Source organism: Centrocercus urophasianus, unplaced genomic scaffold, assembly GCF_019232065.1.
Source record: "Centrocercus urophasianus isolate 14NV4802_14NV808 unplaced genomic scaffold, USGS_Curo_1.0 seq_18, whole genome shotgun sequence".
NCBI classification, from domain to species: Eukaryota; Metazoa; Chordata; class Aves; order Galliformes; family Phasianidae; genus Centrocercus; species Centrocercus urophasianus.
In genome coordinates this window covers 27,363,140-27,386,921 of record NW_024884733.1, presented here as the reverse complement: position 1 = coordinate 27,386,921, position 23,782 = coordinate 27,363,140, and the positions used below count along the sequence as shown (strand labels likewise).

Here is a 23,782-nt window from a genome sequence, read left to right as displayed (position 1 = left end):
TCGATGAGGCCCATCAGTGAGTGAACTTGTGCTGCTGGAGCGGCCACGGTCGGCTGCATCCACTGTTACCTGCAGCAGCAAGCCTGCCTGAAATTAGGAGAAAGATCTCCAGCACCCAATAAAAACAGCTTGGCTAAGTACCTTACTCAACTAATCCACTTCCCTAATTACTTATTTTAATCATGTCTTCACTGGCTACTCCCTTCATTATGTCTTGTGAGTATCGGTATCTCTCCCCTTTGTATTTAATCTCCTTAGTGCGTGAGTTCTTACCCTGGATTTGCAGCACATCCCTGTTCTCCTGAGGTGCTGTTAGGGTAAGCACTATGCACAAAGGAGCTGCCCACACAGCAATCTTCCACTGATCAAGTTTGTTAACACACAGATATGAAACTGCAAAATCATACTGCTACCTGTGCTCCTATGGACCTGGTTAGTTAAAGTCGTGTTTGGTGTCAAAGCAGCTGAGTGGTGAAGACAGACAACGGGCTCAGCATCCCACCTGGGTGCCGGCCTGCTCCTTACCTCTCCAGAGCCACTTTTACATGACTAAAAGCATTTCTGACTTGCACCTTCATAACCTCATTGGGAATTACCATCTAAATCAACACACGTATTCTTGGGCTCTCCCCACAGTCTGTGCTTAACAAAGTCACAGTAATCATATGGAAGTGGATAACCACACTTAATGATCCAATACATTTCTGCATCACAGTCCTTGACATAACTCCTGAATGTGTTTCAAAGATAGAAGTTCAGACATCTTCAGTGCAATACAGACAGAAAACAGGATGGCCTCAGTCCTGTGATGGTCTTGCTGACCACGAACAGTAAATAGAATATTTAAAGGTCCTGGAGTGTACAGAAGAAGCAAATAAAGGAATAATAATGATGGATAAAAGAAGGACTTCAAAGTACCAGTGCCAACAGTGAGGCAATGGGGAAGTACGGCCATCACAGCAAGAGCTATGGGGCAGCATCTCTGTGGGTACCCACAGGAGCAGCCTCTGGTGCCAGGACTTCCCACTCTTCCCCAAGCTTTCTTTGCCTTCTCTGCAAACTGTTATAGGAACTCTACAACAAAGAGCATTCTCAAAATTCAGCTTAGCTTAGTCCTTCAATCCACGCAGTTTGCATCCAAATCTTACATCAGCTCAGGCAGCAGACTGTAAAATACCTGACATGAGATGCGAGCAGGGAAAGTTCCAGGCAGCTGGAATCTTGAAGTTTCTCATGGGTGAAGCATTTCTGTTACTGACAGTGAGCTGAAGGTCCAACAGTGCTTCCAAACCATGCCAGGTTTGGGAACCTGAGGAGTACTGGACTAAGAGAACGGATGAGTGCCACCCACTGCTGCCCTCACTTAGCACAGGGCAGCTGAAGCGAAGCCCAATTCTACTTCCAGCCCTCAAATTTAACCCTTACCTACCAAAGCTCATCAAATCCCCAAAGCTACCACCACCACCCTCTCCCTAACGACAACCAACAACAAAACAACTCCTCAGGTTTCTGTCCACCCTCCCTCTGGTGCCATCAGCTCTAACGCCATCTAATTTGGGACAAAAGAGGCCAAGAAAAACAGGAGTAGATCCTCCTTCTGGGCTTCAGAAGGGGGTGAGCAGGGCTGCCGCCCCAAGCTGACTCTCTCTGCCCAAAAGAATAATTTGTTAGAAACATGATGGCCCTTACGAAAAGTTAACGACACTCAAGTGGCAGCAGCCATTGGAAAGTGTGAGTGCAACGCTGGCTCCGAGCAGCGCTGGGTGAATCACCCCGGCTGGGATTTTAGAAGAGCCGAAGGGAAGCAGACACCCAAAGCCAATCAAAGCTCACACGGGATTTGTGCAACTAAGTCCTTTTAAAAACAGCCTTAAACCTTTTGGCTCGGTTTCTCCAGCTATAAAGTGAGGATAATAATCCCTCTTACATCATGGGGAGGCTGCTATGTACATTAATGAGATAATGCTCGTAAAGCACTTTGAAGGTGAAAAGTGCTACGCTGGGATAAGCGCTGTTGTTATATTTGCAGTTCAATCTCAGGATTTCAAGAACAACAACAGCTGGTCCGTATTTTAGAGCTGCACTCTATGAGAACGTTTCAGATGCATTTTAATTTACGGAAGTACAGGAGAATAGCCTGAATAAGTTCTAAATAAAATGTAGCCCACCTATAATTTAATAATAGGCAATTGACTTTTTTTTTTTTTTTTTAATTTGTAAAAACAATTTACTGCTGGGTCTACCCCCTGAATGCCAAGTTTCAGCCCACAGACGTTTTTTTTTTTAATGGCTGAGTTATAAACCCTTGAAAAATGCTGACAGCCCTTTTACTATAGCAGCACTAGCGGGTGCCCTATAATGAACTTTTAAATGACTTGAGATAATATCTGGAAAGCCAAGCCTGAAATATATTTCTGGTTTTGAGCCGTTGCCAATGCAAACACAACACATCATAAGTCATCTTCATGATTCTAAGCGCATAAATTGGAGACACTGCATATAAAATCCAAATATTAGGTATCCTTCGTGGCCAAACTCTGCGCTGGTTTGATGTTACAGAACAGCAACAGCTGTGCGAGGACGAAATGTAGTGCGTTGCGTGTCTCCAAAGAAGAGAAGTGTGTGTATTTCCACAGCTATGTCTTGACATTGTTAAATAGGAGCCTGCTCAGCCGTAATAAATTCTGAAGTATTCCACCACTTTTAAGTAGAACCCAGGTGGCTTTCAAAATAAAAGCTCATCCTCTCCGGCCAAGGAATGTTAATCTCCTCTGCGACCACATGGTTGCTCTATCTTAAATTACCAAAGACACCTCTCAGAGCAGTAAAAGCCTCCCTGTCCATAGGAGGGTTCTGCTGCACCGTGCGTGCTCCGCGTTTCTGGTTTCACTAGGTGTTTAAGGCACGGTGGGGATGCAGGATTAGTCCCTGAACCATTCATTTCATGAGAAGAACAATTGTTTCACTTATCCTCCTCTTTGAGCCCTTCTAATCTTTCAAAACGTTCAGGAAGAAGCTCAAATCAAAACCCTCGTTCAAGTCACTGCAGGCACCAGGGCAGCTTAAACCCAGGTGCAGCGGAGCACTGGGCACTGCAGTAGGCATGGTGGAGATGGGTTGTCAGGTGGACTTGCTGTAGTAGAGATCTTTTCCAACCTTAATGTTCTATGATTTCCATTTCCTCTGAGCTTGGGATGAGCCACATTAGCCCAGACGACGCTACATGAGGATGCAGCCCACATTCCCATTTATCAGCACTGCCATCCGCTCCGGCAGTGGGAATGTTCCATACAGAATTGCTCTCAAGGGAGAAAGTCTGCAACTCCGAGCCCACCCAGAACTTGCAGGATGGGTTTTTCTGTTTGCTTCACGTGTTCAGCTGAGCAGGGTTTTATGCTTTTCCAGTTAAGCTGAAGAAGGAAGCAGCAGAATTTCTTACCCAAGTGCAGCCATTGACAGAGCACATATTTCTCAGTTGGAAAAAGGATTAACCACGGCTTGCTTCATCTGCCCATAACTCACAAAGGAAGAGAATTCCTGGCAGGTCCGATCTGCAGGTCCGATCAACAGCCCCTTGTCATTAAAGGGGGCAAAAGGAAGACTCCCGGCTGGAATTTCACTTATTTCAAATGAATAAAAGAAGAGGAATGGCAGTGGGAGGAAAGGGATACCGCACTCGACCCACGATTTGGCAACCCATATGAAGGATATCAGAGTTAAAGAAGTCCAGACAAACAAGCGGAAATATTCGATGTCAAATCTCTTGGGACAAAAGGAAACACACTCCTGTATTTGCTCGCCCTGCTCGTTTTCCTCAGCACTGTGTATGTGCAAGGCTCAACTCAGGATACACACTGCAGCTGTGTGCGGGGCTTTCTCTTCCCAGCCATTATGTGAGGCATGAATGCTACCCGAGGATCACACACTGACCTGAAACAGGCCAAAAGCTGCTGCCCAAGGCTTTATCAGCTTTTCAACGTCCCCATGTGATGTTGGCGAGGTTTGAGATTCTCATAATTAATTGCTGCTTTCCGATCATTAGCAGCTTCAGGACTGCCTCGGGCTATAAGGGTGGGTGGGCTGATGGAAGGAAACGGAGCACAGATCCTCGGGCCTTCCAAAGTTACCAGGGCTGAGCACCTGAATCCCACTGCTCCGGGATGGGGGCTGTACACCTCGCTGCCCTTCACACCTCTGGATTCCTCTTCTGAATGTGAGGGCTCACATCTGCCTCTGCTTTCCTGAGTTTACTCCCAGGTTTGAGGACGGCTGCCTCGGTGATAGCTCTGATGCTGTAATCCAGCAAGGGGAAATGAAGCCTTTCTGTACTTAGGAACAGTTTTACAGCGCAAGTAGGAAGCCTCTAAACTTTATCACAAAGAAAAAAAGTGATTTGGAATAGGTAAACAAACGTCCACATCCAGCTATAAACCAAACTACTGAAAACCATCAAGGGATTTTGTTGTCACTTTAGAAGCTGCTCAGCAGTAAAGAGCTGCACACAAAAACTCCAGCTATTAAAGGAAGGGTGCACAGAAAGGTATGTGCCCTAAGATTAATGCCGTCGAGTCAAAGAAAAGCTGTTATTTTTGACATTTTGACATAGCATCACTTGAGGATCTGGTTCTTATTAGCCTTTTCTGTGCCTTTTAAAGCTCTATTTTTTTTTTAAACCAAAAATGTCAGGAAATTTGGAACAGAAACTTACAATAAAACACGTCCCTTGACCCTCTGATCTATCAATCTTTCAAATAAACAAAGATAGCTGGATGAGCCAGGAAAAGGTTATTATATATAGTTACCTTATGTACAACGGTCAGGCATTCGCTGCACACACCGAGGTTACACAAAATCCCACGTAAGCAAAGCATTTCGTGCAAGACTTGTGCCACAAATGCCACGTGGTGCCCAGGGTGGCTTCTTTTTCTCGTTTCGTCCCACGACCTTCAAATTTCACACCCCGCGTTATTTATAAATGAGACATTCAAGAAACACAAATTCTCAAATAGAAACGCGCGCTCCGTCAGTGGAAAAGCAAACAAAAGGAGCTAATGTACTGTGGCTAAAAAAATTTTCAAACAAAGCAGCAGTAATTTACTGCCGTGCTACTAACGGGACCCCACAAATAGAATCCGAACCCTGAGCCCCGTCGGGGGAGCCTGATTTACCCAATATCCCCCAGACAATAAAGGAAAATAAAAAGGTAAATTGTGCATGAATGCGAAAGCTGTAATTCTTCCCCTTTCACCACACGTATCAAATTCACATCCAGTGATTTCAAAAGAAAATCTGGAAATCTCTAAAGGACTGAGGCTGAAGTCAGGAGGCCCCGACCCGCCCAGCTTTGTCCACGGTTGCTTTTGTTGATGTTTCTTAAGATGTAGTTTGCCTAAGAGTTAAATTCTCCCCAGGCCATCAGAAGGATTTTCTCTATGAAGACTCGAGGCCAGGGCATATCCCTGCCTGGAAGGAACTGCTGAGCCGACAGCTTCAGCATGGGTTTGTCGGCACGGATGGCAAGGCTGCCTTCTCCAAAAGTCACTGATGTGCACAGTCCTGTGCAGGGTAGCACTGCAAACACTGCAGCTCTCCAAGCCCTGCTTCACCCTGCCCTGGTCATTTTCTGCTCTAGGCTGCTCCTCGCCATGCCTTGCTACAGGTGATCCTTGTACTGGTGTGCCTTGGAATGCATGAAGATAAATCCCAGCTTCACCTCACACCACCACCAGTGGATTTGGGGCACATTCTGCAAAATCCTGCCTCCTGCTGCCCTCTACTTGGGGAATGTTTGCTCTCTGCACTGAGCTCTGTGCCACGCAGAGCTGAGAGCAGCAGGGAGCTGTGAGCCCAAGCTTGTGATGGCAGATGTCTCAAAATGAAAATGGATCCCAAGCCCTGAATCATTCCAGTGTTTTATACTGGTTTATCAAAGCAGACAGGCCATGAAAAGGGAAAGGAACATACGCAGGATCTGCAGATCTCACAGGGACAGGTTTTCTTTCCAATCTGATGCAAGGAAAAGCCAACCCTTCCATCACCGTTTGGTTCCATCAGGGAACCAAAACCTCATGGTAAACGCAAAACTTTCTTGGACCAAGAGCTGGAGCCTGGCTGACACTGGGGAGGTGACTCACAGGTACAAAGAAACAGAAAACCAGAGTCTTAAGCAGCAGGAAAGCCGAGCCTGTCCCTCACAGCACCGTGCCCCAAACACAGCAGTGGCAGTGGGGTCTCCCAGCCAAAGGGGAACCTCAGGCAGCAAACCTGTGGCAGGAGGCTCACATCCTGCCTCCTCCCTCTGGGATGGGCTTTTCCCTCCCACCTCTCTTCTCCTGAAGTCCGCTTATTTCTCCTTATATAATTAAATACTTATTTGATCGCGTTTTCATTTCTCTTTTCCCTCGTGGCAGTCCCTCTGCGCACCACGATTTACCAACTTGGAAAAGAGGAAAACGCTCATAGCTACGTTTCTCTTATTTTAACAGTGATTATTTTTTATTTTTATGCATAGTTTGTTTGTTTTTTTAAGGTTTTGGTGAGAAACCACCTCCTCCCTCCCATCAATCGTTGCTTTCAACAGCTCTTCACGGGTGGCTGCGTCTCTTTTAAATTCATTTCCTGTTAAAAAGAATAAACAGGCAACTGTTTAATGCTGTCGATTTAGCTTATTTAATAGAAATTGAAACCTGAATAGGGCTCAGTTGTAAGATAATCGCTGCAGAACTCTCCGAGGTAGGGAAAGCACCATATTAAGTAATTATTTCAAAATGCAGAATATTGTTTAACGAGCCCACAAGCTGTTCCTCCTCTCCAAACGCCGAAGGCGTGTTCAAGGAAGACATGCTTATTTCCACAAGACAGCAGATAGAGTTAGAGCCACTTCATGTGGACAGCTGCTTAATTGGGAAATCTGGCTGGAAACCGCTTTCATGTGGTGAACTTAATAGGCTTTAAAATAAGTTTTACTGGGCCGCCCGCATGACCTCATGGCTGACTGCAGCAAAGACAAGTGGATGTTGATGCCTCCAGACGCTTGCTTGCAAAAAGAAATGGAAACAAAGTGCATGCCTCTATCAGCATGTGCTGCAGTGTATTTTGCTTTCCGTATGTGAGGGTTTCAAAGACCTTCCTGAGAGATGGCAGCACCCACATGAAAGTCCTGCTTTTATGGGCAAGACAAGGCATGTGTGCCTCGTTTGGCCTGTGGGCACACAGAGGAACCTGTCCCTCTGACTAAGCTTTTTGGGCAGCAAATGCATTTTAATCACATATGTAAATCCATGTTTAGGTGTGTGAGCTTAAAGCTGTCTAAATGCTAATCAGGGCAAGCAAAGGGGCCGGTAATCCCCCAGGAATGCAGGATTCAGCCCAGCCACTGATAATTGCTGCATTCCAGGTGGATTAGAAGTGTGAAACTTCATTTTACCTGTTTCTGACAAAATAACTCAGCAACAGGTGCCATGAAAGTGACACGGAAAACGTTCTGATCGTGAACACTTGAGGGCAGGCTCAGTGCCAGAGCAGAAGCTACAGGCTTTGGTTTGAGCAACAGGATGTTTCAGTGCCCAAAACTTCACGTCTGCTCACTGGGACATCCAAACCCCGGCTGGTATAGCCTGGTACTTTGGTGATTGTAGGGGTTATTGGTGATTGTAGGGATTGCAGCAGACACAGAACACAGAGGGTCATTCATGCAGTGCATGCTGCCTGCAAGGACCTTGCTCTGCTCCCCAGCTCAGTCAGTCAAACTAAGGATGGAGAGTGCTCACATGGAGGGCCTAGCCAAAGTACGAGTAAAAAAACCAGCCATCAGGTTATGATCACATAAGAAAACATTTGACACAAAACTCTAATGAGGAATAATAACAGGAAGTTACTGGGGGTTATTTTTCAGCTCAGCTCAGATTGGATTTGCTGAAAAGTTACACTACCACTACTTGGTGTCATTTGTGCATCCTTCCCTCTGGGCTTTGGCTGGAGGCACACAACTTCCCCTGTGACACAGAGAGAACCAACTGCAGGTCCTTCATCAATCAAACCAGTGAGGTTCACCATGGAGAATGAAGAATACATCACCAACAGTGGTTGGCAAAGAATATTTCTTTTGCCTCAACAAGGTATGACCCCGACTTCTGTGACGAGGGACCACAAACCTGCCCTGTAGGTAAATGCTGCCCGGAGAACTGACATGTAACTGCTTTCAGTGAAAGAGTTAACCACCAGAACTAGAGACTCCCTTCATATTTAGTACGGAAAACACATTTATGTTTCAACATAAAACTTTATGCACACATGTTCATACAAAGCAGTAACAAAACGCAGACTATGAGATTTGGACAAACAGTCCGTGGCAGAACTCCATGATGGGAAACGTCAGTCTAAATAGTTAATGGTTGACAAAATTATATGCAAATGGAAAGAGAGTGTCTGACAAATGGAACAGTTAGTGAGGTGAGCAGCATCCTCCTCCGTGAACGGTGCATTAGAAGGGTTTCAAAGAGCAGACTGACTCAGAAGCTGCAGGCTTGGAATACAGGCTGGAGGAAGCTAAGCAGTTTGAGTTAAAGAGCTGGTGGTGCATACTTTACAAAATGAAGGGGAATAAGGAATATATCTCTTTTTCTCACTATACCCTCTTTAGAGAGCTCAAAATCACACATAATTATCACTTGCAAATGTATTTTTCCCTTCTATTGACTTAAAGCCTTTAAAATTCATAATAAAGCACAATGAGACAAAATGACTCTGCCCGATGCTTGTTAACTTTGCTTTCAGAGCCTAAGATCCACCAGACAAAATGTCAAGCAGTTCATAAACCAGCAGAGCTCACATCTTGAAATGCTTTTCCCATGTGGAACATTTTACTGGAACAAGAAACGAACACAGCAATCTCCAGGAATCACAGAACTGCACATAATTAAATGTCAAATGATCACAAGGCAAACAAGGCTTATCTTAAATGCTCCCTCATCCTTTTGTTTGTTGATTTGGCCGAGTCAAGAAGAATTATTAGGATTTTAAAGTCTGATTTCACATACTTGTACATTTTCTGTCCACTTACCTTTATCTAGCTCACTTGAGATGTTCCATGATGACGTAGGCATGAAATCAACAACCATGGATGAATTTGCTTCTGGAAGAGAAAAACAGAAAAAAAGAACGCTGTTACTTTATCAGTTCTGTATCACGAAGAGTTGTAAAAGGCATTTGTGAATTTGCTCTCACAGTAGTAAAATTATTTGAAGAAAACCAGTGATTAAAATGCGCCCGATGCTCTGTGTTGGCAGCTGAAACATATGGGCAGCAGAAGCAGCGAAGTGGAAAAAGGCACAGGGCCAGGACTGGAGCTTGTTTGGCTGCGCTGTCACCGGGAGGCCTTGTGTTAATCAAGCAGCCAAGCTCTGAGATGTGCTTGGCCCACCTTAAAGTCCCTCCCTGGGTTTTTATAGAGCTAGAATGACTGCACAGTGCTGCAGCTAAGAAAAACACGGTGCTCTGAGGCTGCTGAACATGTTATCTACTAACATTTATAGAGATTTTAATCCTGTGAACCCATGAGCACAAGAAAAGACACCATTTATGCACCGAAGTTAACAGGGCTGCTTGTATGAGAAACTCTCATACAACTCATGTAAAAGCAGGCCTCAGAGACTGGTCTGAACATGAGAAGCATCTCTTCACTGCTGCTGGGATTGAACACACATGTATCTGAGACGTGGGAAGGCTGACCCTGCCCCTGGCTGGATCTCCAGCACCAGCAGATGCACAGAGATGCTGAGCAGCACCCAGAAGGAGAACGTTGTAGAACATTATAAAGGACATTGCAGAATGCATCATTTTTATTTTGGCACCGTCCTTCAAGTCCAAAGCAACCTCAGTGCAAGGATATCCAAAGATGTCCTGCTTTTATTTGATCAGTGAGCAACTTTCGAGTTCATTAAGAAATCACGAGCAAACTGTAAACACAATGTCACACAAACGCACGCGGCAGTTCAGTTCAGATACAGCCACTGCACTTTTTATAAATATCGTCTTTCTTAAAAGCCCACCTGGTAGCACTGCTTATTTAAGGCTCTGTCAAGTATTTCCAATGTAAACACAGAACCTGCAGCCATTATAACTCACCTACGAGCGCAGGCCCCGGCCTGTGCGGATGCGCAGGGCACAAACCCACTGATGGGGACAGATCCTGAGCCCCTGTGCAATGAATGGCATTGCTCTGAAGCTACCCACGATGCAAGCCAAGACCTTGTCCCACTGTGTCTGTTCCTCTACATCCTTTTTTTTTTTTTTTCCATTTTATTTTCTGTATTATTTAATGTCTTCGTGCAGCACAAGCTTTCCCAAGCTGTTGCCATCTTTCCCACTGCTATGGGTGCAGCAGCAGAGCCGAGCTCCTGCTGTCTGTATTAGCACTGCTGTCACTTCAGATGTCCCTACAACCATGCACACCTCTTGGGGCTTTTCCAAACACCACTGGCACAAATTCCCCTCCCGCTGTATTGCTTTTAAGACACTTACTCTCCAGACACTTCAGCCTCTTAAATAACCCAAATGTTAGGGACTGGGGGCTCAGCAACTTGCCAGGCTGAAGGAAAGCAGCTTGGAGCAGAGCTCAGTGGTGATGGCAATCACTCAGCAGGATGACACCATAGCCAATGGCACCAGGACTTGAAATTTTGGGTATGTGACAAATGAACAGTGGGCCAAACATCCAACAGGACGTGGCTGGCGGGGCGCTCAATCTCTGCCTTGTGCTCCCACCCCTTCTACCTGAGAATGGAGCAGCTCCAAGAGTGTTCGTATCAATTTTTTTCTTGAACAGCCTTTGGAAGCGTGATGGTAAACCTCCCAGAGCACACAGCCATCGCCTGATCTCCAGGAGGAGCCACACTACAACACCAAACACACTCACTTTTGCCCAGGAGGTAAAGCCACTGTTTGTGAGATGGCCTTATGCATCACTAAGGCAATTTTCTAATACTCCTGAATTAAAGCTCTGATTTCAGAGCAAAGTATTTCTGTGCCCTCAGTAAACACTTCATAGGACTGAAAGGAACACACTGAGCAGCCACACAGCATGGGGACATACCATTAATTCTAAGTTAATGCAGAAAACAAAAGTCACCGAGCAAACAAAGAGGGGAGGGGATCAAAGCCTTGAGCTGCTTCCCCCCAGAAGCAGGGCTGCCTCCTGCTGCACCCTGCTCAGCAGCTCTGCCTCCTTCAGCAAAATGCATTCAGAGACCAAGCAAGGCTTTTTTTCCTTTGCGTTTGTGACATCAAGTGACTGTGCTCTCAAATGCACAGAAAAACTCCCAGCTCGCTTAGGAAATGCCTCCTGTGCTTGGAAAGCTCTTATAGAAAGTGTCCGAATTACATCTTGTAAAGTGATGTTTGATCACCTGAACCACAGCACACCCCAGCAGCAGCCACAGGAACAGGGATGGTGTGCAAGGAGCAGCTGAGCCCTGTGCACATGAGCACACCTCCTTACTGCAGGAGGGTTACATGGGTTGTTTCAGCCTTCACCACACTTCAGAGTGGTTTGCAAAAGCCTGTTGGAGAAAGGTCCATTAATGCAAGTGGCAGAGGCCCATCATCCAGGTAAGATTTCATTTTCAGATGAATGAAGAATCTTAACGCATGAAAGTTAAAGATCTGTTCAAAACTCTGTCCCAATGAAGAAATGCTGGTCACAGAATCATCACAGAATCCTAGAATGGCCTGGGTTGAAAAGGAGCACAACGCTCATCAGTTCCAACCCCTGCTATGTGCAGGTTGCCAACCAGCAGCCCAGGCTGCCCAGAGCTACATCCAGCCTGGCCTTGGATGCATCCATGATCATAAGTTAATGAGAAATCACAACAGTCAATTAAAACCTCTGTGAAAAGCCAAGCAAAGTATATTCAAATCTCCTCCCCACAGAGAAGTTGGCTAACATCTGACTTTATTACCATATTGCCCAAGTGCCAAGCGAATTTCACACAAGTCAGTCATTTGAAAGCCTTTGTGATTAAATAAACTTCAATAAGGTTTACAGAAAGCTGCCCAGGAAGAAGAACTGCAGAGCCTGTCCTTATCGCAGGCACACACCGCTGCCTCATTTTCTCACCATGAGCAGCCATCATTCAGGGGCTGTGTCTGCACCACAGGGCTGCAGTCCCAGCCAAGCACAGGGCAGCCTCATCTGCTGCCCCACAATGAAAGGAGACAATCCAGGCCCTGTGTCCGGGCTAATTAATATCTCTACACCGTGCATTTGTAACATGAAGGAAAGAGAGTAAAAGTCAAAACAGGAAGAAGGCAGATAGCTAAGATGACACCAAACCCAGAAATGATTGAAGATTTTAATGGGAAATAAATCTGCTACAGAGAAACAAAGCAGAGAGCAAAATAAGTCTGCAAATGTGGACGTTCTGCTTGCAAGGCAGCAGGAGCAATGTACGAGGGCTGCATGTTTGCACTGCTTGCTTTCCTCCTGGCTGCACAGAAAGAATCCCAGGCTTTGTAGCAACCCATCTTCTTGAGGCAGAAGATATGCCTACTTAAAGCAAACACAAACAAAAATCAAAATATTTACGTAATGGGCAACCCCTGTTATGTGTCATACCTGCGGGTCCTTGTACACCCTCATTACATGCCCTAAAGAAAGTCTGGATTAGCATTTTCTTCTACGAATGTGACTGCAATATCTGCAACCCACATCTCACTGTGGGATACCCAAAATAGCAAAAAGACCGTGGAGGTATTTAAAGTAGCCAAGGAGCTGCGGATCTGAGTAATAAAATAAACCATGCAAAATTAAACTAAATAAAAATGAAGTTTTCCAGTTGCAAATCTCTTCTTGAAGCTGCTTAGAAACCCTGTGCTGAGTGAGATTTGTTATCCTCTGAAGGAATTTGCCTAAGGAAGTGATAAAACCCAGATTGCACAAGACACTAAGAACAAGATGGGGCAAGGCATTCCCACACATACCATTGGGAAGCTGTCCCATGCCAACGGGAAGGTCAGCACTCATTTGGGCACCAGTGTTTGGCCAAATCATTGGTAAATGTTACAGCAGCATCAGCGCTCCTTAAAAAGCTGAATTAAAATCTTCAGAAAACAGTCTCCTTTAGCTGTATTACTTGAAAGTAGTATGGAGATAACAGGAATTGAAGGTAAGATGATACAGAATGAGAGTGAACCCTAATTATACCAAGTGTTCAGAACTTCTTGCTTTTCTGCACATTCCACATCTCTTCACCTTTTTCTTTGTCTGGTTCCTACCTGACTGATCCGTTCCAACATCTCCCCACAAAGATGCCCTCTGGCTGTTCTCTTAGCCCTATCTCCACCATCTTTTTCCTGCAGCTCTCACTGTTTCACTGCTCCTCTCAAAGCTCCCCACACGTTTTCATTTCACCTCCCAAGACACTGCATTTTGCAATCCGCCCATCACCAACCCATCCACAGCCCACCCTGGAGGTGCTGAGGGAAATCGAGACACACCTGCTGCAGACTGTAATGGATACGACCCATTATTCACTAATTTTCTTGTCTGTTTAATTGGCACCATCCTGAAATTTCCATAACGTAGACCTCAAATGCTGCTCATATCTTTAATGTAAGAGTGGATTCTATTTCCATGACATGAGCATCTCTGCGTGTCAGTGGACATGTCTGCTTTGCTCAATTCTTGCTGTTCAAAAGGAGGCAGGAATCACCCAAATCCCCGTCAGCAGGATGAGGCAGAACTGCAGTGAAGAGGGGAAATTGTTGAGAGCTTTTCTGCCCTTCAAATAGGCCAAGTGTCTCTCAAGGTGAACTGACTGCCCTTATGCTTCCTTTAACAATACGTCACAGAACCACAGCATGGCCTGGGTTGCAAAGGAGCACAACGCTCATCAGTTCCAACCCCCTGCTGTGTGCAGGTCACCAACCAGCAGCCCAGGCTGCCCAGAGCCACATCCAGCCTGGCCTTCAATGCCTGCAGGGATGGGGCATCCACAGCCTCCTTGGCAACCTGTTCCAGTGCCTCACCACCCTCTGGGGGAAAAACTTCCTCCTCATATCCAACCTAAACCTCCCTTGTCTCAGTTTAAAACCATTCCCCCTTGTCCTATCACCATTCACCCTCGTAAACAGCCGTTCCCCTTCTGCTGATTAATTACGAATAAAGCAATTTCTGAACATGATGATCAGTATAAAATACCTGTCTATACCATGTCTGCAGTGAGCACAGTTCACAGCAAAAACCTATTCCTGCTGAAAGACTTGGCGTTGCATGCGTGGGGGAACTGCCCACCTTTACACACCCTGGAAGAGAGCAACCTAAGCAAGATGAAACGTTGCACAACAGCATTTCTCCTTCAAATGCTTCACTTTAAGTCATTAGCCTGCTTACTCTAAGGTTGGAAAAGCAAATGCCAAGCTGGTTCTGCCAAGCCCTTACACAGGCAGATGCAAGGCAATTGGTCCAGTTTGCAGCTGATCACTCCGTCAGACACCACACCTTCTGCTGGCAAAGGACCCACGAGTGCTCCTCAGGCTGTTCCATGCAGACATGTCATGGTACTGCATGATGCTAACAGCTGTCAAATGGTTAATGCTGTTCTCACTCCTATGATGCAGGCTCCCAGGGCGTAGCTATCTGTTATTTATCTGTAATACATCATTATTGATAGCCCGGGGTAGGTTAGTAATTGGCATTAGATAGGGAAACCTTCAACACCGATTCAAGCTCTGTGGATTTCATGTATCCAACGCATTAATTTTCAGCTTCAAAAGCGAGAAGTGCAACAGGATGATCTGATTTAGTGCAGGACTGGAAGCTGTTAGGAACCTCATCTATATCACAGCCTATTCCATCTATCAGAGCACCCCAACACTGCCCCAGGCACTCTCTTTAGCATGTAGGCAATGAGCAGCCTTTCTACCTGGGAGCCTCTACGTGCCTCAGGCTCCTGCAGGTTTGTGATAAATGGAAGGATTAGCCCATTCCTGATGCACAGTCAGAGGGGAACACGGAGCCCTGTGTGGGACTGTAGGCAGGAAGCCAAGCACACTGCATGCACTTGACACCTCTGCCCTATGTTTTCTTGCAGACCTGCTCTCTTTGATGAGGATACACCAGGAAAGCTTTGGGCTCAAAGGCGGGCAGCTGCCGGGGTTTCCTGTACTTAACAGGATACCCATAACACCTACCCTACCCGGGCAAGACTGAAGCTCCTTCTCAAGCCCCATCATTCTCAGCATTTGTTCTGGAAAATCAATAGGCAATGCCAGCAGAAGATCACATTGCTGAGTACTACACAGTACCCAATGCCTGCAAACCAGTGAAGTGCCTTCCGACGCTGTGGCAGCTTGCTGATGACCGACACAAGCCAGGGCTGACCTGGTATTTTTGGTAACTTGGAGTTTGGCTGAGGTCGTATCAGATTAAAACTGTTTTCTTCCAAGGGATCAGAGTTGTCTCTTGGAAGAAGAGGTTTTTAAGAAACCTCTTTTATACGCTAATACTTTAATCCTGCATTTCTAATTACTGAACTACAACTCCTTTTCAGTGCCGCTATTAATTACAGATTATCATTAATGTTACACGGATTTAAAAGTCACTGTGGAATCTGGGCGCACTTTACATTGCTTAAATTGGTCGTTAACAGTTCCACTTAAGAAGAGCAAAACACTGCACCCTGGAGCGACCCACAGCTTTAAAGACAGGCAACGAAATAAAGCAATGGCCACTTGGCCGAGGGCCAGCAGCTCACAGCTCACAGTTGAGCCTTTGTGCTCAGCCCTGAAGGAAGGTGATGCCATGGCGCACCTCCGCACATCACCCAGACATGAGGGTCAGGCACCCAATGCAGGGGTGGCACAGGTGGGCTGGGTGCTGGGCTGGTGCATGGGCTCTGCCCCTGCTGCCAAGGAGTGGGGCAAATCTGGTTAACAGGAAGGCTGGGCTTCTAGCTCCATGAGGAGCTGCAGGGCCATGAGGAGCTGCATGGCTGCCATGGGGAGCTGCAGGGCCACCATGGGGAGCTGTAGGACCACCAAGAGGCCTCCCTCTCAACCTCCTCTTCTCTGGGCCAAACAAACCAAAGGATCTCAGCAGCTCCTTGCAGCAGGAGGCTCCCACAAATCCCAGTTGAACTCATGACTGTGTGCTCCAACCACCCAGACCACCCTTACAGGATGCTTATTCTACTGAAGGCATCAGTGCCGCACACGAGCAATTTGGGTCCTGCCCCCTTACTGGCACAACCAGCACACGGGTTCCCGTTTCTCAAAAATGTATCTCAAAAAGCAGCAAGACCAAGCAGTGCCCAAAAGCTCACGGTGGGGACAGACGTGTTTGCAGACGAAGGATGAAGTGCCTGGACAGGGCTTTGCTCTGCACCTGCTTGCTTGTCCCTGGCTTCCATCAGTGCCACTGCACTAAATCCATCTGCAAAAGCTTTAAAGAAGGCAAACCCAGCCAAGAACAGGGAGGGCAAACAAGAAATCATTTACATCCACCATAAATCGCAGCACACCGTAACTCCTTGCACCTCAGCACTTGAGGGCCAGAAATGATTGAAATGGATAAGGCTACTACCAATCTACAATTAAACCCTTATAACTTGTGAAGAAAATTACAGTAAAAAGCCTGCCATGTGCAAATTCATTATTATTTTTTGAGCTCCATAATTATTTTTGTTGCAGTGAGGAAAAATGTACCCATGTCAGCTTGTGAATTAATGAACGGTCCTGAAACAATTACTTCTTAAATACACAGAAGTCTCCCCAGTGTAAACACGCTCCATTTCATACCATATCCTCTTGGTACAAGGCATACATTGCAGCATGACTTATTGGCTGCCTACGATGAAACAGTAAATGTTGCACATTTGAAGGCTTCGGCCTCATGGCTAGGATTTTACATCGGTTGATGTTGATTAATGTACAAACTGCCAAATTTATAAAGAGGCTGAAACACAAGGATACACTGTGAAACGTATGCTAATAGAGCACAATTTATATAAAAAGGGGGGAATGTAAATATTTAACTGATGCCAGAGCTGGTTGCTTTGGCCAAGTTAGGACTGAGCTACATTGATTGTTCAAGAGGAACTTGCACCCCGGTCTAAACCCACACAAGCCTGATGTCAGGGCCTCAAAGCCTCCACGTTTTAGCAGGGAGCTGTAAGCCTTCATTTCTTCTCAGAAAATGCTGGGCTTTTTACATTTTCCTTGAAGCTGAGCAGATGACACCTGTCCATAGGAGCTGACAGCCCAGGCCCCAGGTGGCAGCAGCACCAGCGTTCTATAGGTAACGAGCCTGCACTGAAGGTTTACAGTCACATTCCCGAGGCTCTTTCTTTGTTAAACACTTCATTGCCAGAATGAGTTAACACACTGATTGACTAGCCACAGCTTACTTGCTACAGAAACGTTTCAGCATTACCTCCCAGATTTGGTTACTCCGTAACATTAAGTAAATTGAAATGCTAACTTAGCAGGACCGAATTTATCTCTGTGGATACTCCAGAGCAGATCTTCAAATGCTCTCACCCGGGGCCTAAGCATGCTTCTGCACCATTCTCACCATTTCAACCAATGCAGCACTGAGCCAGCTTTAGAGCTCTTCCATCCCAGGCGCGCAGTCTGAGCCCCATGCAGGCAGCTTAACAAGCACCAAACTCAAAGCTGTGGCAAAGTCATTCTGAGTCTCCGAGCCTTAGTAAGCCTTTGTCTTAATTGCACCCAGAAGTACAAATACCTGTAGCCTTCATGATCCTGTAATGGCCATGCCACACACACCAAAAAAAAAGCACCAGTCACTAAAAGTTAATAGCCTGTACAAGAGGAAATAAACAGGAGCAGGGCAAAGTTGGCTTGTTCAATTTTAAGTGCTTTTGCAGCCACGGAAGCCTTGTGGAAGGATAAACCACTGATGATTTTTTTATTAGCCCAACAAAAAAGATGGCAGGCTTTGGATGTAACGTTACTGCAGATCTGCAGAGATTATGTTTCAAAGTTGTGGCAATTGCCATACTTCAAGAAACTCGTTAGCTTGGAAGCAAATACAGGTTTTCTCTGCAAGGCAGGCAATCCAAATAAACAAGCTGAGAGCAGTGCATGCAGACCAACCTCCAGTAGACCAATTGCTTGCCTAGGAGCTGCAAACCACAACACTGCACTAAGGGTTTTAATTGCTGGTCCTAATTTCTTGCTCTTTGGGCCAAAGGACAGCAGTGATATCTAGCTCAGCAGGTGATGAGAGTGAACGTCTGCCAAAGTAAGCCCAAGTGTGTGCAGAACTTGCTGAGTTCCAATGAGCACATTATTGCAGGGCTAAGCCTGACTGGTGAGTTAATAACCTTAGTCAGTTCTGATCACTTGAAACGTTTTGTACAAACTATTTGCAAATAAATGAAAACCCATATTTCCACAAAGCCTTCAAAGTAAATGGGACAGTAGGAAAATGAAATGACAGACTGTTCTGTGGCCTTCTTGTTAGTTTTATACTTTAATTTACAGAGTGCTCCTCCAATTTCTTTCCACTCATTCATTGTTAGTTCCCAAAGCACTCTTTATGGTCAAGCCAAATTGCTGTTTAACTTTTCAAGTTCCCTTCAAGTTCACTGCAGGTCCCTTCTTCACCATGCCAGCAGCCCCAGAACCTGTTCTGTCCCACTTCTCTGCTCTGCCCATCCTCTACAAGGCTCCATTAAAAAACAAACAAACAAACAAAGGTACCAAAGAGGCTTCTGAAGGAACCTGTAGAGGCTTCTAAAGATCGACCCTGCACAACCATAAATGTGGTCTCGAAGGGGGGCAGTAGCTCTGGGATAGGAGCTCCTGCCTGAAAGAGCCACGGCACTGACTGCAGAATGACTAACTGCTCTATCAGTGATATCAGAAAGATGCTGGAAATGCTTATTTTTGATTCTGGCAGATTACCTTCTCATTTCCATTTCCCTGGACAAGTATCGTTATCAACCATGTGTTCAGTTTAAATTAAAATGCTGAAGTTATTAAACTTCTTATTCCTTGGCTGTGCATGATCAAAACCTTTCCATTATTTAACACATGGATGTTCAAGGAATATTTGAACCTTATCCAAACTGTACTGAGCTACCTGCAAAATCCAGCACAAGTTTTGGATCTCGAATGCTGCTTCAGGTTATGTTCCTCAGTCCTCCTGAAACACAGCACTGCTAAGTAGTGTATCTTCCTACCCAGATTCCCAAATTAATTGACTTTGACAGTGGATTTGGGTGCTGCTGTTAGTCACGCTGTTTACAGAGTGCCAGGCATAACAGATTATAGCACTACAATCATCTTCCAAAAGTCTAGCTAATAAAGACTCAGAAGGGATCAATTGAACTTCAGCTGCCTCGAGGACCACTGGGATAGGACCACTGAGACACTGCTGGGAAGCATCCCATGGCAAGGGGCCGTCGTGAGATGGCTTTTCAGTCCCCTCCAACCCAAACCATTCTGTGATTCTGACCTTCAATGTAAACGAACACAAACTGTAAATATCCACCACGTGAAAGTGTCTTTTTCACTAAATTCCTCAGCAAATTGAGTCTTGTCTGAAATGCCTGCGTTTGGTATGCTGAAGGCAGGAGCTCTCAGAAGATGTGGTTCTCTCCAAACCACAGAGCAAATCATGCCCTGTGATTTTGGTTTCCTTGCATTACTGGCTTAAAGCTTTGAAACCATTTAATAACACATGCATACGTATATGCACACAAACACAGGCATGCACACACACCTAAGCAAATGTAGACCCTGCATTCAGATACAAAATCCTGCACTTGCAGTGTCACATCACAGCACAGACATCTCACCTGAGAGAAATTCTGCAGCAGAGATCAAAGTGCAGAGTTACTGACAAACATTTCTTGTGGTGGCTGACATCATTTTGTCCCACCTTGGGCTTTCTGTTCCAGCAAGCAGAACCACTCACTGACGTAGCAGGCAGTGGCACGCACAGCTCAAGACAGAGGTTTTAAAGGTGACCAAGGAAAATAAGCAAAGAAAAACGAGCCTTCGGTGATGCTTGGAAATCACACTTCCCAGCTCTGCCTCACAAAAACAAACTTCTTTTGACATCTGACTGGGTTATGAACTTCCTTAAACAGAATCAGAGAGGAGGCTGACGTCCTTACATCTCATAGGCCTTATCCCGGCCCCAGGATGGACTCTCACTTCCCAGTGGTGAGAGGAGATGGAGGAGAGGAATGAGGCACACACAGATGCTCCAGCTGACTCTTGCAAGAGTTCTCCCTTTATATCTAGTGACCTATAAGCATGGCAGTGGGAGAGAGGAAACACTACATAATCACTGCATTCATACACTGTGTGGCACAAACTGTGACACCCTAATGATACAGCTGTTCTTTCAGATCCAAAAGGCCTATTTATTTTTCTGGTACACCTTCACATGTGAGTGCTGCTGACCTTTTGTGGGCAGGGCCACCCTGTGCAGAGCCAGCCCTGCACGGCCCTGAGCTCTGCCTGCAGCCTCCCTTCCGTGTATTGCTTCCCAGTTCCCACTGTGGTCGAGGCAGTTCTGGCTAACAAGGATAAATAAAGGTCTGCCCAAAGCTTCCAGGGCTTGGCTTGCTTAGTGCCATTATGCTTGATTTTGTGCCAGGCAAGGAGAACTCAATCTCTGCTCCAAGTGGATAAACACTGTGCTGCAGACACAGGATTCTTGGACATCTCGGCTTGTATTTATGTAAAGCAATGCAGGTGGGTTTATTTTTTAAATAAATAAGTACAAAATTACTTCATAATACTTGGAAGTCAGCACAGAACAGCGTGCTGGAATTAGCTTCTGATGTGCTGGGCTGAGAGTCCCAGCAGTGAGCAGCATCACAAATGAAGGGCAGGAGCCAGGCAGCAGGGGGTTCCCCAGCACCAAGCAGTTCAATGCACAGCAAAACCTACATGCAGTATCAGAGAAGGAAAAAAATCCCATGTATGCAAGGGGACACATTAGATTTAAGTAGGAACTTTCCCTTAACAGCTAATTAATATCTGTGTGTGCCCTGTCCCTACCACAGCTTCAGCAAAAGCACTGCCTAACGACCCTTGCATCAAGCACAGAAATTGGGGAACATGCTGCAACTTTAACCTACAGCCTCACTCGATGATGCTACAGACGTCATTCTAGGAACTGGAAGAGACAAATAGACAAAACGCAGAGGAAACCAGTGTGGCTTTCCAGAAGCACTTGGTCTCACTTCTGCTTCCATTGAAGCCAACAGTAAGGCTGCTACTGAATTAAGAAAGTCAGAACATTTCTGAAAGCCACATAAGTGGATGAGAAGTGCTTCACAAAGTTATTAGTTCACAAATCCTCTGGAAGTTACAAGCAGTGCAAACAAATAAAGTGAAATAAAAACAAAGGAAGAGGTAGAAATGTTTGAAAGCCCTTCTAAACCATCACAGGCTGACAGCCTACCATAGATAAGCAGCTAATAACTTCTGGCAGCCTTTTTCATCTGTGCACAATATACCGAAGGCCATTTCATCTTGGCCTGGGTTTTAGTGAAAGGTAATGTTTATTTACACGTGCTAGGTATATCATAATATACAAGAGGGGAAAAAAAACCAAACACCTGCCTTGAAGCCACCAGTTATCCTACTGAAGTGTAGGGAACCCACACAGCTGATAGGTTCAGACTTCAGCCACAAAATAAGCACGGGACCAGGAGAACTGCAATCATTACCTGGTCTTACAGGGTGCATTTGCAGCCCAGTGGCTCACACTGATTGTTGACTTGGGGTTTTCTTGAATGTGAAAAGCCTCCTGGGCTAACTGGGGTTAGCAGGCAGGCATGGCGCTCTCTGGTTCTCTGTCCTATGAGCTCCAACCAGCTTTCCCAAAACAGAGGTGCTGCTGGCACCTCGATGCAGCGCAGGACCCCGCAGACAAGATGCTCTGAAGGCCCTGCGACATGCCAAACGCTTTACCTAATTCAAACACTGGAGAGAAGAATTCCATAACTCAGAAATTTGCTTTGGCACAAGGAGAGGACACTGTGGCACCGCTCATGTGTACTCAGCAATTTTAGAATCCAAGGATTTCTCTGCGTTGCATACTTGGAGATCTAATAAGTGCGCTCTGCGCAGTTTCTGGCTGGTTAGAAAGCAGACAAATAAGAAAAATGAAGACTTTTGTTTTTACTAGGCTGTCAACTCACATTTAACAGTACGGCTCAAGTTCCTTTTGAAAGGGTGCTGTGCTCCATCCTGGCTATTACGTGAAAAATGACACAAGGTGCTGGGACTGAAGCTGTAAGGCAGCCCCCAATGACCTTTTATACACAAACGTTTGTATTCTTCAAAAGGTGAATGTGGAAAGATAGGAATGAAGAAAGTCTCCCTTTAGACACCTAAACTGGATTTCCAACAGCTAGAGCCTGCACAGCACTTTTAGAGCCCCGTGCTACCTGATTAGCAGCCCCAAAACTTTCATCTACTAAAATCTTCCTTCCATTACCTCAGCTTCAGGGGAACTGCAATTCCAAGTGCTGTTCCTTGCACACCCTGGTGCCGAAGGCTGGCTTTAAGCTGCACAGTGGCTGGACCATAAGGACAGCCGTATTTGCACCCAGATTCAATCCAAAAGTGAGTAGAAATAGTGCTCCACTTCGCTGCTGAATGGTGCCTTCCATGCAGCTCTGACAGGAGAAATATACAGCTCTACAGCAAACAGAGAAATGAAAATATGACATTCTTTGCTGTCCAAAGAAGAGAAGGATGGGTTTAAGGAAGGTATTTCCAACAGAGAGCTGTTGTACAAGAGCAACCATGAAGACTATTTCGTCACACTCATCTTCATCCTAAAGTAATAAGATATTTAAGTAAAACCAGACACCAACCAAAGTTTTTATGGTCTCCTCTCCATGTACGTCTGGAGCAGAGGCCACTGGTGGATAGAGAGGGATGATGCACAATGAAGCATATGTTAAGTCATGTGGTGCAGCTTCTGAATCCTTGCTTCTCTCTCTGCTAATTACTGACTCTGTGGCTTCAAAAGTGCATACCACCACCAAGGTAAGACTTAATGGAAATCTCACCCATGGGAAAACAAAGACAACACCTAAAGCAAAAAAGGTCATTCCATTAGATGGAGCTCAGCTCTGGGAAGTCACACTGCCAGAGAGCCACGAGTCTGGCTTCCAGGTCTGGTACATCACCCATGGGCATCATGTTTATATTCGTAAGTCAAAAGGCACAGAGATAAAAACATCCAAGTGAATGGTACAAGGGCAGCTTATATATGCATGAGTGGAAAAATATGCAGAGTGAGGGAGTGAGGAGTGGTTCCTCTTGCAGAAAGGACTGCAGCTACACTTACAGACAGCTCACACAAAAACAGCTAATGTACCTCCATGTTATGCTGCTGTACAAGCCTGAATCTCAAAGCATGCTTCTGAGGGACTGAAACAGAAGCTGAAGCTGCAGAAAAGCATCTTAAAACATCCTTCTGTGATGCCACAGTACTTTGGCAGTCTGGTCATACAGTTAATTACTAACAAAGTATTAAGAACACTGGGCAGCCTGGTCTGCTGGTTGGAGACCCTGCACACAGCAGGGAGTTGAAACTAGATGATTGCTGTGGTCCTTTTCAACCGAGGCCATTCTGCGACTGTATGATTGTTGCAACATGTGTTTTGAACCCTGGGTAAGAGCTGGATAAGGGCTAGCAGTGCTGTCTTGCTCTCCTCTGGTCTATTTCTATACATTCAGAAATGCGGTGAGGGATACAAGGAAGAATAATAAGCATAAATAT

The 23,782-nt window shown here is 45.7% G+C and overlaps 1 protein-coding gene across 2 annotated transcripts in view; it reads right to left on the bottom strand.

The window, feature by feature from the left end:
- ROR1 (receptor tyrosine kinase like orphan receptor 1) overlaps positions 1 to 23,782 on the bottom strand; it is a 141,034-nt gene that overhangs the window by 34,761 nt on the left and 82,491 nt on the right. For both annotated transcript variants that reach the window (XM_042818969.1, XM_042818968.1), the window contains exon 2: positions 9,062 to 9,133. In XM_042818969.1, coding sequence (XP_042674903.1) covers positions 9,062 to 9,119 — 58 coding nt within the window. In that variant the 5' untranslated portion in view covers positions 9,120 to 9,133. The remainder of the gene's footprint in view (positions 1 to 9,061; positions 9,134 to 23,782) is intronic.